An 18,568-nucleotide genomic window follows, 5' to 3' on the forward strand; every position below is an offset into this window, starting at 1 on the left:
GAGAACCGGGTTGGTTTCCCCACTCCTACACATGAAGCCAGCTGAGTGACCTTAGGCTAGTCACAGTTCTCGTAGAGCTCCCCTCAGCCTCACCTACCTCCCAAGGTGTTTGTTCTGGGGAGAGGAAGGGAAGGAGATTGTAAACTGGTTTGATTCTCCTTAAAAGGTAGAGAATATTGGCATATAAAAACCAACTCTTCTAAATTGAGGGCACATATCAATGAAGAAGTAAACAGTGCCTCCCTTTGCTTATTCTACCATGAGAGAATTTAAAATGCATAGAAAAATGTGATACTTTCTCTCATCTTTATCAAATTTGCAAAGGCTGACCCCTTGGGCAAGGGGTACAATTCCTGGGAATTTCATTCTTAGGGGATGGCAAATAAGGATGTTACAGACTAGGGCTGCCAGTAGGGTTGCCAACCTCCAGGTAATAAACAAAAGAAACCACCCACGCTGTGAAGTTACTAACCAGTAAGAACCAGCATGCTGCTCAATAGTACAATTGCAAAAACAGTGTATTACAAATCAACAAGGCACTCGCAAACAAACAACAACAACAACAAGAGAACAAGACCACGGTTACACAGCCCGGATAACCTACGAGAACCAATGAACTCTGACCGTGAAAGCCTTCGACAATATAAAGAGAACAAAGGTCCAATAGGAAATTCGCATGGGAAATTCAAAGTTCCATGAAGATGGTATTGAGGAAGGACAAGGACGCTCCTTGGAGTGGTGGAAGTTCAAACAACGGCAGAGCCCCAAAGGGCAAAGGGGGGAGGAATTCTCCAAGGCCACAAGAGGAAAACATCTTCCGGAATAATAACGTTTTTTGCAATTACATTGCTTCTTCAGCCCAATGTATTCTTAACTTTGGCTCATAACAACGGCGTACCGTCTAACCTCTAAGGGTGTAGCTGGAGATCTCCTGCTATTACAACCGATCTCCAGCCAATAGAGATCAATCCCCCTGGAGAAAATGGCTGCTTTGGCCATTGGACTCTAGGGCATTGAAATCCCTCCCTTCCCAAACACTGCCCTCCTCAGGCTCCACCCAAAAACCTCCCACTGGTAGCGAAGAGGGACCTGGCAACCCTAGCTGCCAGCCTAGGTAGAACATGGAGATCTCCGAGAATTACAACTGATCTCCGTACTATAGAGATCAGTTCCCCTGTAGGATGGATTCCACAGCATCCCATCTCTGCTGAGGTCCCTTCCTTCCCCAAACCCTGCTTTCCCCAGGTTCCACCCGCTAAGTCTTCAGGAATTGTTCAACCCAGAGTTGGCAACCCTAGTTACAGCCCAATGTTCAGAGAGAGAGAAAGGGAAGTGAAATGGTTTCATTTCAAATTAGCTCGTGGTCCTTTCAGCATCTTTAGATATATAACTGCTGCACAAACTACTTTCTCGCAAGCTTAAATTAGGTATGCACATTTAGGAATCATTATGATCACTTAATAGTCATTAGCAAGAATAGAGTTATGTGAGGTAAATGCACATTAATTAACATGCATTTATCAGACATGATACGCCTTCAAAATAAGGTTCCAGACATTCTTCTTGTGAAATTGCATAACTTCCTCATTGCAAGGCATACTTGTCTCTGTTTCCATTTTCTAGCCTTGCTGCTTCCACTTTCGTTTCTGGAGCCCCCCATCTCCTGCCGGTGGCCAGGGGAGACCTGGCAACTCTAGTGGAGCAGGGAATGGGAAAAAACAAGCAGATGCTCAGAGAGACAGCTTCCTCTTCTTGCAAAATCGGAAGTCCACAAAGGCTCTTTCCAAGGCTTTTTCAAACAGCTTCTGCAAATTGTCGCTCTTAGGTCCAGCTCCATAAACAGGTCATGAATCAGCTTGGATTTTGAAATCAGAACAGAAGCAGCAGGAAACCTTGTCAGGTTCTCATGGGAATTTGCCACTTCCAGTGCTGCACAACAGTTGGATTTTACACACTACACTAGTAGCGGACCTACATTTTTGGGATCCTGAAGCTTGAACTGTTATGGGGGGGGGGCTTCACAACCAGCAACAATAGGGCAACATCGAACAAGGTCCAAAGGGTTTTGCTGCCCTTGCAAGGACCTCGAGGCCCAAATGGTGGAAAACAGGGTGGTGGGGTGAAGTCCTTGAAAATGGGCCATACGGCGAGCCCCTTCCCACCAGCAATGAGGTTTGGGTTAGGGTTGCCAGGTGCCCGGTGGTGGCAGGCAAACCCCCAGCAATTTGCCCCTTTGCCCACCGACCAGCTGACGGTCAGCGGGCAAACGTACACACTGCTGCAGGTCACTTCCGGAAGTCTCGCCTCACGAGGGGCCTTATGCCACTCAAACTAAGAAGTCTTGCGAGGCAGGACTTCCGGTTGTAAACCGGAAGTGACGCACACGAGAGTCGGTGCATCCAAGCGTTGCCGCGCGATCCCAAGCTGTGCCTTAAAAGTCTCCCGCCGGAGGAGATGTAGGACCTGGCAACCCTAGTCGGGGTAACCACTGTTATCTTCTTCAATGGGGTTTTTCTATGGCAAATGTATTGGTTCATTCTCTAACAGAGAGACAGAAGGTCATTAGAGGGGGCTCGTTAGGATAAAGAGGTGAAAATCTGGTTTTTGGTGTTAAAATGTGTTAAAGTGAGATGAATGCAACCTGAATTGAGAATTCAGATGTCTTTTTCTGGTTCCGATTGGCTTTAGCCTAAGAGTAGAGCTATAGCACTTATTAAGCTGTGCACCAATGAAGGATTCAAAGATTCAGCTGCAAGAATGTAGGCTATGAATAGATTCTGGTGAGCTCAGCAAGCCCCTACAGCTGGGGGTTCGGGCGCTGCAAGCCCCCCAAGAAAATTTTTAAATTTGATCAATTACAGGGACATTTTGAGTCCATATGAAATGGGTATTAGAGCATATTCTAAGGTCAATATTAAGTACTTCAACCTATTGGCTTATGATTCTATCACTAAAATACCCTTATTTTAATAACAAATGCTTTAAAAAACTCCATTGATTTTGTTGAAAAATTCACTCATTAAAAAAAAAGTTGCTTCAGGGCTCCTCCAGTTTTGTTTTGGTTTCTTACCCTCTTGACTTCTCAACAGAGAGGTGACAAAGAAATCACCTGTTTAACAGAAGCCTTTCAAATTAGCAGGAAGCCTTTCATTTCAATTATGGTTTATGTACTATGAGGTTAACCAAAGTAGGGGGCTTATTAGCACACATAATACCACCCCAGGCTGTGATCCTAACAGATCTCACCAGCTAAGCAAATTCAGTTTCTGCCCTTCTACATTTAAAAGATCTCCAAGGACGCCTCGGGCCTTAGAAAGAGCTAGTTGAAAGCCAGGCAAGGTGGTAGTTAGGAGATGCTTGTTTTTATCTGTTTTTGTCTACGCGCACACACATATATGAAAAGTTTCACCAATTCAGATAAGGATGTGAATGTAAATCAATTTTGTTCAACCAGCTTCTGCAGAGCAACCTCCTCTTGGATTAAGAAAGGATTATTTCCCTTTGTCTTGTGTCAATTAAGAAAAGATTTCAGGTACACAAAAAATGTCAGACTTCAAATAAAGGCTTTCATTTCTATACAGGGAGGTTTAATTAAGCCATCGGGTATGAGTGTAGGCCAGAGTTGTACAGTGGCTAGAGTGCTGGACCTCAGAGAGAACCAGGTTTAAATCCCCACTCTTGCTGTGAAATCTTGGTGTGCCACCACAGGGCCTAAAGGACCAGTCACGCACTCTTAGCCTCACCTATTCCCACAGGGTTTTTGTGAAGATAAAATGGAACAGGAGAGCAGTATGCATGCCACACTCTTTAGAGGAAGAGTGGGATGAATAAACACTAACTGCACAATCCTAAAGGGTGGTGGTGGTTAAGAAGCGCCTGGGGACGGCACCTTCACTCCGCCTCTTGAGTGGCTTCCTGGCCCGAAAAAGGAAAGCAAAAAGGTAGTTTTAACAAAATGCCATTAAACTCAGGTCTCAGGCCTTTCACATCACCTAATTCCTGATATCTTTAACTGGAGATGCCAGGGATTGAACCAGGGACCTTCTGTATGCCAAGCAGATGCTTCCCTACTGAACCACTATTCAAACTATTCAAATTCAAACGATTACACGTATCTAAGTGTGAGCACAACTAACCCCTAATCTGCTGCCATCTTGTCACACTGTGGCCCAGAATTTTCAAATGTTGGATTGACTACAGGCAACTTTTTGTGACAGGCAAATAACTTTGGCTCCTCAAGGCTTCCTAGCTTCCAACCATCATTGGTCCTAGTTTGTCTGACTCAAACTCAGCTATAGTGAACAGATTGTTAACAAAGGATGGGTCTGTTGTACCTGATAGGATTGTGTAGAAAGAGGAATTTCAGCCAGTGATGCATTTTCTCATCCCTATATACAGTGTTGTACCTGCTGAAAAAATTATCTCTTTCACACCAAGGTCTTGCCCACTGTTTAAATCTGGTCACCCCATCCTCAGTAGCCATCCCTTTGTGCTAACAGGGAGCATGGTGAAAAGAGGTCGCTAGGAATACTCTAGATTAATTCATCTTGAACAATACTGTCCAGGGTATTGACTAGTGTGTTAATTTAAAGACCTTTCCTATGGTCTTCCCTAAGGTCACATGTTCAAGTAGGCAGTTCAGTTAGCTGAGAGTGCTTGCATGAACCTGTTGGAGTTGCTCCTTAGATTAAAACTGTTTGAACTACCCCTTGTTCTTCTAGTCTCTATTTTGGAACCCAGAAACGTTACACAGGGGGAGTTTGGGATACAAAATTCTGAAGTCCTGGTTGCTCTGGGGAACCTATCAAGGTGTTGCAGGGGGACTGTAGTAACAGCATACTGTTCTAGTCAAGCATCTTGTGTATATCTGACTGAATTAGGGTTGCCAACTGCCAGGTAGTAGCAGGAGATCTCCTGCTATTTCAACTGATCTCCAGCCGATAGAGATCAGTTCACCTGTAGAAAATGGCCGCTTTGGCAATGGGACTCTATGGCATTGAAGTCTCTCCCCTCCCCAAACCCCGCCCTCCTCAGGCTCCACCCCAAAAACCTCCCGCTGGTGGTGAAGAGGGACCTGGCAACCCTAGTCTGAATGGGAGAGGGACCTGGAGGGAATCTTCATCTGCAGCCCTATCATAGCTGGAACAAACATGTGTGATATTATCTATGCATGCTGAGTAGTTTTAAAAAACAAAAAGTAGACACATTTTGTGTTATCAGAGTGGTAAACTATATATGCTGTGATCACATACTGTCTTTACCCTAACACTTTTTCCCAGGTGTGGCATCAAAGAAGGGGGGGGAGGGAATAATCTTGAATTTGCATACAAGTATCAATTAAAAACAGTAACTAAAGAACTACTTCTGTATAACATTTTAAGGGGGTTCATCTTACTTACAGGAACATCTTTCTTTAAGGTAAATATGGGGATATGAGATGCATACATCAAAAATCCATACCAACATAGATCAACTAAGATGCCCACTTCTGATTAATCAAATACACTTCCACACACATAAGCTACACTTCTTTCTCTTTCTTTTTCTGTCTCTGGTACATGCTCTGTGGAGATTAATTAGATAATGTTTTAAAATGCCATTCCTTGCAAGTTTTTCAAGAGTTGCAGACGTTACGGCATTTTAATAAAGAGTGAACCTACCAATCAGTTATTTGCAAATCTCTTTAAGATCCTGTGGAATGAAAGGCACAGTGTAAATATATTATGATCTGTAATATGAGGGATCATAGTTTATTATTCCTGTTAGTCATTAATGTTATGTTTCTGCTTCTTTTTTTGGTGGGAAATCTCTAGCTATACTGGAACATTTTCAGAGTAGTTCAACTCACATCAATCGGCGGCTAACCTTTCATGCAACAGGCTCATCAGACATCAAGCCGGGGGTAAATTAAACTATTAATTGCCCTGCTTTAATTTCCTCCAAGAGGCAGCTTCTGTGTTTAAGTGGTCACTGAATTATTACTGCTCCCTGCTGCCATTCATTATCAACGAGGCTGGGAATGTGATTTTTTTGAATGCTGCAAGGCAGGCAGCGGTCAAAATTAGGAATCAAGAGTACTGATGATGGGCACATTTAATTTTGTCTCTTTTTGTATTTTTTTTCTGTGTGTGTAAGAGAGAGAAGGACAGAGGGATGTGTATGCAAACTGTCTGATTCCAGAAATGCTTTTCGTCCAGTTACTTTTCACAAACCCCTCTGAAGTCAAGGGAATTGCTCAACAAGGCTTTCAGAACTAAATTTTAGCATACAGTTGACACAATTAGTTTATAGCAAGCATGTATGCTTAACACCTCCACAGTGTGCCTTCTCCTGTTAGATAACTGGCTGATGTGATAAACAAATTTAACCCAATATTTTATGCATGATAACAGTGTCAGATATTCAAGCAGTAGCTGCAAAGGGAGGAGAATATTCCTCCACCTGCTTCATTATCTTGGAAGGTCTGAAATGTTTGTGGGGATATATTCCCTTCTTAGAAAAATAATCATTACTTCCATTACTATGGGAAGTTTTCAGGATGGGGTCTAGGGATCAAGCACATTTCAAACAGGGAGCTGGCAATGAAGACTCTGGAGAGCCAGCGTGGTATAGTGGTTAAGAGCAGTGGTTTGGAGCGATGGACTCTGATCTGGAGTTGGATTCCCCACTCCTCCACATGAGTGGCAGATGCTAATCTGGTGAACAGGATTTGTTTCCGCACATGAAGCCAGCTGGGTGACCTTGGGCTAGTCACACTCTCTCAGCCCCACCTACGTCACAGGGTGTCTGTTGTGGGGAAGGGAAGGTGATTGTAAGCCGGTTTGACTCTCCCTTAAGTGGTAGAGAAAGTCGGCATATTAAAGCCAATTCTTCTTCTTCCTTGAACAACAGATGGAAATCAGTAAGGTTGGCTTTTGCGATCCCGGAGATACAATGAAAGACAAAGCATCACCTGTTGCTAAACTGCTCTAAATGCAAAGATTAAAATGCTGTGCTTGTGGGTGGCCTGGAGCTCTGCCCCATTATAGCAAATCTAATTTCCTACCCTACATTTAAAATTAATCCATAGTGGCTGAGCCCTCCCCCCACCCTGAAAATATTTTTGACTAGTAGGGCTGCAGGGAAAAAAAAAAAAACCTTCCTTAATTGCCCATGCCATTAAAGCTCATTTGACATAAATAAGTAGGGTCATCTGACACCACGTCCTTTCCCTCCCCATCATTTCTGTTTCTCTAATTCCAAACGATCAAGTTTGCCCAAGGGAGGAGACGTTCTAGCATCACTTCCAGACCTCCACCGTCTGTTTGGTAAGTGTCTCATCCAACCAGCTCTGCCCTTGATAATAATGCAGTCCTACAGTTTCTTTTTGCTATATATCCATCAAGACAGCATTAAGTAGTTCTCGGCATTCAGCATTTGGAAGCGCCAAGGATTTAAGCATATGATGTCTGTTGAGTGGGTGGTTAATGAATCCCCATATCAGTGCACTGAGCCTCCATGCTGGTTGAATGCAGCTGGGGATCAGAAATCCATCATCTTTAGCTACGGGGCGTCACAGAGTTATTTCTTGCACTGCTGCACTGAGCTATACACCTGGTGTAGCGGCAGCAACAAAGATGGGATTGAGGCTCCTTTGGAGGTCCAGCGAGACAATTTGATGTGGCATAATGCCAAATGGTCCCAGATATAAAGAATGATGCCAGGGCTTGGAGTACCATTTCCCAGGCTTCTTCCCAAGCAAGCCCAAGCTTCACCTGCTTATATGTCCCTGTGTTTTGTGCTCTTAAAGGCACAAGAGCAAGGCCAGGAGGGAAGCCTGGCCTAGGCTGTAGATGGCCTAAGTAGGATAGACAGTGTGGTATAGTGGTTACAGCGGCAGAGATCTGGGGGATCCAGGGTGAAATCCCCTCTCTGCAGTGCAGCTTGCTGAGTGACCTCAGGCCAGTCATGGTCTTTCAGTGTAACCCACCTCACAGGATTGTTGTGAGGGTAAATGGAGGGGGCAGCACTATGCACCCTGAGCTCCTTGAAGGGAGAGTGGGACAAAAATGTGATAAATAGGCAGAGGTGTCTTCCATGGAGCCAGCACAGTGTAGTGGTTAGGAGCAGTGGACTCTAATCTGGAGAACTGGGTTTGATTCCCCACTCCTCCACAAGAAGCCTGCTGAGTGACCCTGGGCCAGTCACAGTTCTCTTCGAGCTCTCTCATCTTCACCTACCTCATAAGGTGTCTATTGTAGGGAGAGGAAGGGAAGGTGATTGTAAGCTGGTTTGAGACTCCTGAAAGCTAAAGATATTTGGGGCATAAAAACCAACTCTTCTTCTTTTCACACAACTAACCAATGAATTGTAAAGTTCTTAAACTCAGTGAAACAAAAATTATGTTACTTATAAAGACCAGGATTTTCCTGGACACAACCTCATTGAAAACAATATGTCATGAAGGCACCTCTATAATGTTCTTATTCTTGATGTTATGTTGTCTTTTAAGAAGCAACGTCCTATGTATTGGTCACCCTAGAAGTTATTGGGAATGCACTTGCATTGGGGCTTCAATCTAGAAATCAGAAAGGGTCCCTCCCCCTCCACGCTTCAACTACCTTCCCAAAACATCTATGAAACTGGAGCCAATTGACTCCCTTCATAGCTCTATTGAGGATAAACCAGGGGTGCACTGATAGTTTGCCATAAATACCCAAATGAAAGACAGCAGTGCACAGGCGGGTGATTTATCTCTCCCTGTAGACATCAGCAGTGCAATATCCATCATAAGCCACAGCTGTCCCGCTCACTCTCTGTTTACTCTCCATGAGCATTTTTTTCCATGCTGTAAATCACACAGCGGCGGCAGTCAAGGTAAGGTGACTGCCTGCACAACAGCACCGGGCCCTGGGCTCCAATCCAGACCTGGCAGACTCCGTGCCCTTCTTCCTCCTAAACCCCAAATCTAGACTGTCCATATACCCATCAAAGCTTGTTCAACAGAAGCCAGCATTTTACTGTCTCTCATGCACACACGCACACCAAGGGCTCAGCTCTGCGCAATATAAATGCCTAGAAATTCATGAGCCGAGTCCTTTTGGAGGGGACATCATCCATTTTCCCTGGCTGCCAGCTCGCTCACATCTGCACTGTAAATCAGGAGGGGAAAGGTTTCAGAGGTTATAGATTCTTGTCATACAAAACAGATGCCTGAGCACATAAATCTCCAGAGTGTCTAAAGGGCTCATAATTAAAAAATGAATCCAAATGGATTTTCCATAAATTAGATCCACAAAAGAAATTAATAAGATACCTTTTTGTATTCCCTTCACCCGGTATGCAAATAGAAAAATTATGTGGTACTAAATGTTCCGTGATCCCCCTGCATGCAGATGTCAAGACAAAGGCTACCCAACAATGTTCCGCATGGGTCAGAAGCAGCTACCATGACACTGAGTAGATATGTGAGGATCTCATCCCTTTACTTGCTCCTCATGTTAACCACCAGTAGTATGTGTATCTTACGGAAGCCTCTTTTTACTCACACTTCACTGCTTATCTCCAGATCATTAAAAAAGAAATGTTTTTAGGTAGGGATGTCCACCTTCAGGTACTAGCTGGAGATCTCCCGTGATTGCAACTGATCTCCAGCCAATAGAGATCTGTTCATCTGGAGAAAATGGCCGCTTTGGTAACTGGACTCTAGGGCATTGAAGTCTCTCCCCTCCCCAAACCCTGCCCTTCTCAGGCTCCACCCCAAAAATCTCCAGGTATTTCCCAACCTGGAGCTGGCAACCCTATTTTTAGGGCATACCAACAAAGGTGAGTAAAATGACAGCAAATTGAGGACCATTCACAACAACTGAAAAGGGGAATGTCACTGCCCTACAATGGAGGGAGGAAAATGATCACAGCTCAGTTATGCAAGTAATGCTTACACAGAGCTCAAAGCCAAGACTGCAGCATCAACATAGGAAAGATGTTTACAGGAAATTGTATGCACTGGCAGGAAACGTGAAACATTTCATGCCATATGGTTTTACAATAGCATTATCAGTTACCACAAAAATATGCTAAATCCACACACCGCTCCATTATCTTGGAACTTCAGTGCAAAGGAGGGAAAGGAAGTGGCAGCAAAGCTGTTAGTAAAGTAATGAAGCCAAATGCATTGAGAATGGGTTTGGTGGAACTATGAAGCCTTTGTAGTCATGTAACATTACAATGATGGATCACGATGGGTAGCTGTGTTAGTCTGTCTGAGCAGTTGAAAAGAGCAAGAGTCGAGTAGCACCTTAAAGACTCACAACATTTCTGGTAGGGTATGAGCTTTTGTGAGCCACAGCTCACTTCTTCAGATACAGCTAGAATGTGAGTCCATCTATCCTTAAGTAGAGACGAGTGAATTAGACACACAATGGCAATGTAAATATCAAAAGCAAGTAAATGACATTAGCAGGTGTGATTGGATTAGGTGTGATATGCAGAGGGGTACTAGGCATGGAGAAATTAGTATTGTTAATGACACAGGAATCTCAGATCTCTGTTCAATCCAGGATATTATGATGACGGCTACATGGAAACTGCTGAAAAGCACTTATTCATGTAGGTGCTATCCCGTGCAACACAGGGGAGCTGGAAACCATTGAGCATGTATTTTTTTAGATGTTCCCTCTACAAGTCAGCCCGCTTCAATATTATTGACCCTTTGATTAGGGAAATGGGCTCTGGTGATGAGGGTGAATGGACCAAAAGGTTTTTGCTGGGAGACAGCTCACCAATCACCACCCAGGTTGCAAAATATTGTGCAGCAGCAATGAACTTACATCACCTTAATGTACATCCTTAATCTGTGGAAATGTAAAATTGGGTGATTCCTAATTTTGTTGGCAGGGTTGTAAACATCTACTCTGTATGGTCAGTTTCTCTTTTACCTGTTTTATCTGGCATACTAGCCACAAATAATATTTATTTATTTATTTATGTAGGTGCTACATAGGGCAGGTGCCATGTTAAATGGTTCTTTTAGCCCATGCACCGGCACATATGTGCATACTGTTTGTATGTCAACATAGGTGCTATCTAGGCCAACGCTGGTTTGCAGATATGCAATATGTATGGATCCTGTATGAGCAAAGAACCTTTGAAATTTGATGCCCCACCTCACACAGTGCCAATACAAGTCATGTTCATTACTTCAGTGCTGAAGCTACCATGTTTGAATCAACAAATTTCTCTTGTTTGGATGACCAAAGGCAAGGGTTGAGAAATTACACCCAAACTTTGAGGCATTTTTCATCCCCTTCAAAAACATCATTTTTTTCCAAACAGGGAGTAAGTTCACAGTAGACCTCAAACTCTAAATACCTATATGTTGTAAAGTTATCACCACAGCACGAGATACTATGTCACACCACATCTAGATGTTTCTTTTCCTCCCTCTAGAAGCATATGTCATTTTTAAAACATACAAGAGTCTACTATTTACACGCTGATGGAAATTCATAATATTTAGTATCCTTTTCAGAGGTGACATTTACAGTATAGGGACAATCCGAAATGAAAAATCAAGAGATCTCCACCGTTTGTGATTTCAGCAAGGGAGTCAGTATTTCATTAGGAGGGGCAAGATTGTTAGCAAGCATCAAAGGCCTAGTCTTGCACTTTTTGGATCCAACTGCAAAAACACAGAATATTTAACAACATTTTCTACCCTTATCCTTTAGACTAACTAAAACAAGGCCAACAATATTGATGCTCTTCCCACTCCCCCCTATATGCTGAGGTCATGCTTTTGACATGTATAGCTAGCAGATAGGCCTGTTCAATTGCTTGCAAATATGACCACTCATTGTGAAGTGGCCAAAGATATAGGTGTATCCTAAGGATAGAAAGATGGGGAGAGGACACTGGGTCCCTTTAAACACTTCCTAGGTGGCCCTTCTAGTTCTGACTCAATCCCTTTTTTTTCACAGTGATTGTAGGGATAGAAAGATCCTTAATCCCAAAGTTAGTAATCTTTCACCACTGTACTAGAGACTAAACTGATGACATGGATAAACTGACAACAATCTACTGAAGTGTTTCCATCTTCATATATACTGTCTATAGCACAATGCCTAAGAAAAGCCCACATTTAAGCCAAGCTTTTCTATATCTAGTTCTAAACCTGTGGGATTTGGTTGTGTATACTGAATCACACTGAACCAAGTGTGCATGTAATTGTAAGAAAGTGAACAGCATGGCAGCACTTTTTCAAGGTAAAGGTATATTGATTTCTAGACAAAATTACATGTGTTAATGAGTTAATACTAGACTTTTCTTAAATGGGGTGCCATACTGGATATTTACTGCTCAGTCATTTGGTTCACTGGATGGCTGGGATGAATCATTATCTCTTAGCCCAAATTACATAACATGGATTGTTGAGCAGAAAACTGGGAATGGATATGTTGTAACTGCCCAAATGAGGCTAAGAATAAAGAATTCTAAATGGATAAATGAATAAGCATAACATTGCCAAGGCTGCTGGGTCCAACTGACTGTATCTAAGTAATAATAGCAGAATCAGAATTCCGTACAGACAAGCACGGTTCCACAAAGCTCACTGGGGGGGGATCCCACCATCCCACCTTTTGCTCATTCTCCTGCCCACCCTCAGGATCTCACCCACATCCCCCACTAAACTCACAGGGGAGGGGTAATCTTGCCTGCACCCTCCCTCCTCTGCCTGTCTTCCCATCCACTCACCCACCCCACTCCCCACTGCTCTGATTGCCCACCAGTCCTCCTTCTTCCTGGTTCATGCAGAGGGGGTGAGTAGCACCATCTCCCACTCCTCGTCCCCTGCTTGCCAATATCATTGCTGCCTTGGTGGTGGAGGGGGGGTTGGTAGGAGGAAGGGAAGCTCTGAGTCCTCGCCCCGTGCCTGCTCAAGAGAGGTGGCAGTGGTGGGGCCAGCCTCCATGCTGGGGGAGGCACTGGCAGCTCCCGGTCCCCCTCACCCACCTGGCCACCTGCCAGACAGCTAGCTGAGAAGAGGCCTCAGTTGTGGAGCTGGCCTCAGTGGTGGTACTGTCCAGGGGCACCACTGACCCATCTGGTTTCTCCTCCTTGTCCTCCTCCCCTCACTGCTCAATGTGCTGTCTGCACCTGCAGATATTTTTCTGTAAATTTTGTAGGTCCCCCAGGTTTTAGAAAAATACTTTGTGGGTCTTCATGGATCCAATCTTTGGGTTTAAGTATCCACAGATGGACCATGTTGAGGACTGAGAAATTTTTAGGATACTTGCTGGTTATGTGGTGCTACAACTAAGGTTTTAATATTAAATGAAACATAACAAAACAGATAGATTGGGGAGGGGGTTGCACATTTTCTTCCATATAACTCAACATACAGGGCAGTGATCGTAGGAAATACAGCCAACATTTTCAAAGCTACTGGCTACCCGGGCCTGTTCATTCCATTGAATTCTTGAAAGGTGCCATATCAAGTGTAGAAAGAAACACAAAACAAGAATACTAAGGAATGCCTCCCCTTACTGATGGCAAGGCATCCTCAGACCTCACAAAGCCACAATAGTTTATAAAGAATCACATTAACAGTGGAGAATGGACTCGTATTCATTGCAATCCAATTACAAAATCTCTGCATGACTAGCTAACTGTACATTTATTCTTACGTACTCTGCTTTGATAGATTAGAATACAGGTTTTATTTTATTTTTCCTGCAAAGTCTCACAGGTCTCCAGTAGTAGGTAATGGAACTGACCTAAAAGATCTATAATGGCAACTGGAACAAAAGCATGAGTCAAAAGGAATCTTGTACTCACTATGTGGAGCTGCAGAAAGTCAGTAAGGCCAGGAGCGCTGTCAATCCGAACCAAGATACCATCCTTCACTGTTGTGCTGAACCCTACTGCAAGGCGGTCTGTCCTTGTGCTGGGTCTGTCATTCGCTGGCCAGGTATATACGATGAGGCCTCCACTTTTCCCAAAGATATATGTGGCACCAGCTGTAAAACAGGGACAAAGAGAAAGCAAGGGGTTAGTTTATCCAGCTGCGTCAGGACAGCAGAGGCAGAAGCAATACATTCAAGTGCAAGATCTCATTAATGAAAGCGACGCAGTCCAAGGCCTAGGAGGCAGAGTGTCACCCTGAATTAAAGATGTGAACCAAATGAATTAATAACCAAGGAGACACTAAAGAGATATGTGTGAACATTTCCAGACTCTGCTGCATAAGAGCACAGGGCCGATAATGTGTTTCCTCTCAAAAGCTTTTGTATATTGTGATGAACAGCCCAGTTTAGCTTCCTTTGTGCTGAAATTTATTTCGCATCTCTCCCACATACATGAAAATACATCTGCTCTCTCTCATCATTGTGTACTAGAGTTGGTGGCTCTTGACTCCTCGCCTGCCTTATGCCTTTCCTTAGCTGGGAGAAGGGAGACCAGCATGCCTTTCATCTTCCAAACCCAAAAAATCACAACATGTTTGTATTTTAAGTGAAACGTGAAGTAAAAAGTAATAACATTAGTTGGCTTTGTCTTCTATAAAGTTTGTATCTTCAGTACCTAGCATTAAATTTTTGGTATACATGGCCCGGCCCAACCAAGTGACTTTAATGTCATATCTAGCCCTCATAACAAACGAGTTCGACACCCCTGCACTAGGGGGCTAGAGAATGCAGACAACCAAATCCTTATGTGTTTAAAGCCATAACGAAGGCTATTTTTAAGCAATAGCAACACAATGGGATCCTCGGTTTCTGCTCAAAACCTATGGAAAAATAGAAGTTACCACTTCTATCGAGCCTGCAACTTATCCCCCCCCCCACACACACACATTCTAATCTAAACATATTTAAGTTCTTGTACTTTTTTATAGGCCTTGCAATGCAATATAGCCTTTAAATAGGACAATTCTTGCCAGCTCTTGAAAGGCTTTCTAGGAATCTTCATTACTTCAGTATCATCACATTATATGACATAGTGAGCCGGTGTGTTTAATTCTGTCGAGTTCCTTGATTCTCCCCAGACTCTGTTGCCGTGGGTGTAAGACTCCTTGTGGTGTTTACAACCTGTCTGCCTACCACAAGAACACTTTCCATCTCTTTGTATTAATTAGAGCGGTCTGTAATAACAAATTAACTTGCCTTCTCTCCATGTGTAGGTAATTCAAATAGGCCACTTGGAATGGAAGGGCTCTCAATGATTGTCTCCTCTATAATTATTAGCTAGTTATTATGTTTCACATTACACTGGCTCACAACATGTCACAACACAAATTGGTACATGATAAAGATTGCTAAAAAGGTAGATATTTTGTGGCACCCAATTATACAGCAGATGGATGCAGAGGGGACATGATAGGTCTTCCTCTTAGACTGGTTTTGTTCTTTTAGTGAAACTGGTTTGTTGTGACAGGCGATTATTATGATCATATTGGTTTCTGTGGTTGAACAAATTGCAAAGCTTTATTTATTTTAAGATCTTGGACTTGTCACATATACTGTATTGATATTCATTTCTAATAAACAACAACAAAAAAGAAACAGACTGCCTATGGTAGAACCAGTGGCTGCTACTAGTAATGTAGATCAGTCTTACAAAATCTGTTTCTGTGCACAATATCTTACATGTATTTGTCTTCTTAGGGCATTTGTTTGCCAAAGGTGGAATTAGATGTAGGGCTGTCAATTCGGTTCGGCCCGAACTGAAAATCAGCCGAATTTCCCCTGATTCGGTAGTTTTTAGTTCGGGAGGAACCGAACTCAAAACTGGCGGGCAACCGGGGGGGCCGAATTCAGCGAGTTCGTGAGTTCGTGAATAAATTTGGCAAATTCGGCCGTCAGTAAGCAGCATAACCGTCAGTAAGCAGAATTCTCCTCCCCCGGCCAATCGGTGGCCAAGCTGGGTCTTCTTCTGGCCAATCAGTCAGGATTGAGTACTGGAGGAATCAGCTGATGTGCGGCCCGGCCAGGGAGAGAGAGAGAGCGAAATCCTCGTGTGTGTGTGGGGGGGGTTGCTTGTGCACATTTGCTCCTTTCTGTGGCTGCAGGGGGCGTATTTTTTGGGGTACAGACACTAAACTTTCACTGGAGCTTCAGATGAAGCTTCTTAAGATACCCCCCAAGTTTTGTAAACATTGGGTCAGGGGGTCCCGAGATATGGGCTCCCCCCCTTTTTCTTTCCATGGCTGCAGGGGGCGCATTTTTGGGGGTACAGATCCCAAACTTTGAGCGGAGTTTCAGACCAGTGTTCTTAAGATACCCCCCAAGTTTTGTAAACATTGGGTCAGGGGGTCTCGAGATATGGGCTCTCCCCCTTTTCCCTCCCCCCTTTTTCCATTTATGTGGCTGCAGGGGGCGCTTTTTTGGGGATATAGCCCCCAAACGTTTAGCATAGCTTCAGTCAATTATTCTTAAGATACTACCCAAGTTTTGTAAAGATGGGTTCAGTGGGGGCAGAAATATCGCCTCCCCCCCTTTTCTCTTTCCATGGCTGCAGGGGGCGCATTTTTGGGGGTGCAGATCCCAAACTTTGAGCGGAGTTTCAGACCAGTGTTGTTAAGATACCCCCCAAGTTTTGTGGACATTGGGTCAGGGGGTCCCAAGATATGGGCTTTCCCCTTTCGGGATGAATGGATCAGCCGATCCTGTGCATCTTCTCCAGAGAAAACCTCCCGTGCCTAATTGGAATCATCTTGGATTACAAGTCCTCTTCAGCCCCTCTTGATGGAACAGAAGACAGCCACAGTAAGACCCCTTTGGGGGCTTTAATCTATAATTTTTCTCCTGTGTATGTGTGTGTGTGGGGGGGAAAGCAGAGTCTTGTGTGTGTGGGGATGGGGCAGTTTCTGTGGGTGGGGGGGAAGCCAAAGGGGGCTTTCGTCGGTTCTGCCTGGGGTGTGTGTTCCCCCTCGAGTCTCTCGCTCCCTGGTTTGAGGGGGGAGGTTTCAGTTGTGTGTCTTCTGGTTTTTCCCTGTTGCAAAGGTGTTGTTTTACAAGTTGAGTTGCTTTGCAAACTGTTGTCGGGGCTGGGAGCTTTGTGCGTGGGCGGCAAGCTCTGCTGAGAGATGCACATTAAGGGTGGGGGGACCCCTTTCAGGGCCCACATCTCAGCCCCCCCTGACCCAATCTTTACAAAACTTGGGGAGTCTTTCAATATACGTCCTTTGAAGCACTGCTGAAAGTTTGGGACCTCTAAGCCCAAAAATGCCCTCCCCCAGAGCCGCGGAAAGGCGCGATTGTGTTTTTAATGGCTTTATTCGGCCGAATTTTTTTTCCGAACTTTGAATTCCCGCCGAATTGAACAGATCCGAAGTGGGGGAGTTCGGACTTTGGCACGTACCGAACCCACAAGGGCCAAATTCGGCCGAATCCGAACTGTACCGAATTTTTTTTTGACAGCCCTAATTAGATGTGATGCTTAACACATGACAGCGACTTTGTCCTGTAACATTTAGGTAGACTTATCCATGCCACGACAACATGCATTTCCACAATTATACTCCACATGTATTTATTTATTTATTTATTTTGCTGTCAAGTCATAACTGAATTATGGTGACCCCCATTGGGTTTTCAAGGCAAGAATCATTCAGAGGTCTTTGCCATTGCCTGTCTCTGCATAGTGACTCTGGTATTCTTTGGTGGTCTCCCATCCAAATACTAACCAGGGCCGACCCTGCTTAGCTTCCGAGATCTGATGAGGTCATGCTATCCTGGGCTATCTAGGTCAGGGACATTATTGGTGTGTGTGTGTCATCAAGTTGCTTCCGACTCATGGCGATCCTATGAATGAAAGTCCTCCAAAATGTCCTATCTTTAACAGATCCTGCAAATTGAGGACTGAGGCTTCTTTTATTGAGTCAGTCCATCTCTTGTTGGTTCTTCCTCTTTTCCTGCTGCCCTCAGCTTTTCCTAGCATGACTGTCTTTTCCAGTGACTCTTGTCGTTTCATGATGTGACCAAAATATGATAGCCTCAGTTTAGTCATTTTAGCTTCTAGGGTCAGTTCAGGCTTGATTTGATCTATAACCCACTGATTTGTTTTTTTGGCAGTCCACGGTATCCGTAACACTCTCCTCCAACACCACATTTCAAAGGAATGTATTTTCTTCCTATCAGCTTTCTTCACTGTCCAGCTTTCACACCCATACATGGTAATAGGAAATACGATGGCATGAATTAATCTAGTCTTGGTGGCCAGTGACACATCCTTACACTTCAAAATCTTTTCTGGCTCCTTCATGGCTGCCCTTCCTAGTCCCAATCTCCTTCTGATTTCTTGGCTGCAGTCTCCCTTTTGGTTAATGGTGGAGCCAAGGAATAGAAAGTCTTCAACAATTTCAATTTCCTCATTGTCAACCTTAAAGTTGTGTAATTCTACTGTAGTCATTACTTTTGTTTTCTTGATGTTCAGCTGTAGTCCTGCTTTGGCACTTTCTCTTTTAACTTTCAGCAGTAGGAGTTTCAAATCTTCACTATTTTTTGCCAATAATGTAGTGTCATCGGCATATCTCAAATTATTAATGTTCCTCCCTCCAATTTTCACTCCACCTTCATCTAAATCTAATCCA

General features: G+C 43.9%; 1 protein-coding gene across 3 annotated transcripts in view; it reads right to left on the reverse strand.

Moving 5' to 3' along the window:
* NRXN3 (neurexin 3) overlaps window positions 1-18,568 on the reverse strand; it is a 1,387,810-nt gene that overhangs the window by 395,521 nt on the left and 973,721 nt on the right. For all 3 annotated transcript variants that reach the window (XM_056852141.1, XM_056852140.1, XM_056852139.1), the window contains one exon: window positions 13,816-13,997. In XM_056852141.1, coding sequence (XP_056708119.1) covers window positions 13,816-13,997 — 182 coding nt within the window. The remainder of the gene's footprint in view (window positions 1-13,815; window positions 13,998-18,568) is intronic.

Source organism: Euleptes europaea, chromosome 6 (genome assembly GCF_029931775.1).
Source record: "Euleptes europaea isolate rEulEur1 chromosome 6, rEulEur1.hap1, whole genome shotgun sequence".
Lineage (NCBI taxonomy): Eukaryota > Metazoa > Chordata > Lepidosauria > Squamata > Sphaerodactylidae > Euleptes > Euleptes europaea.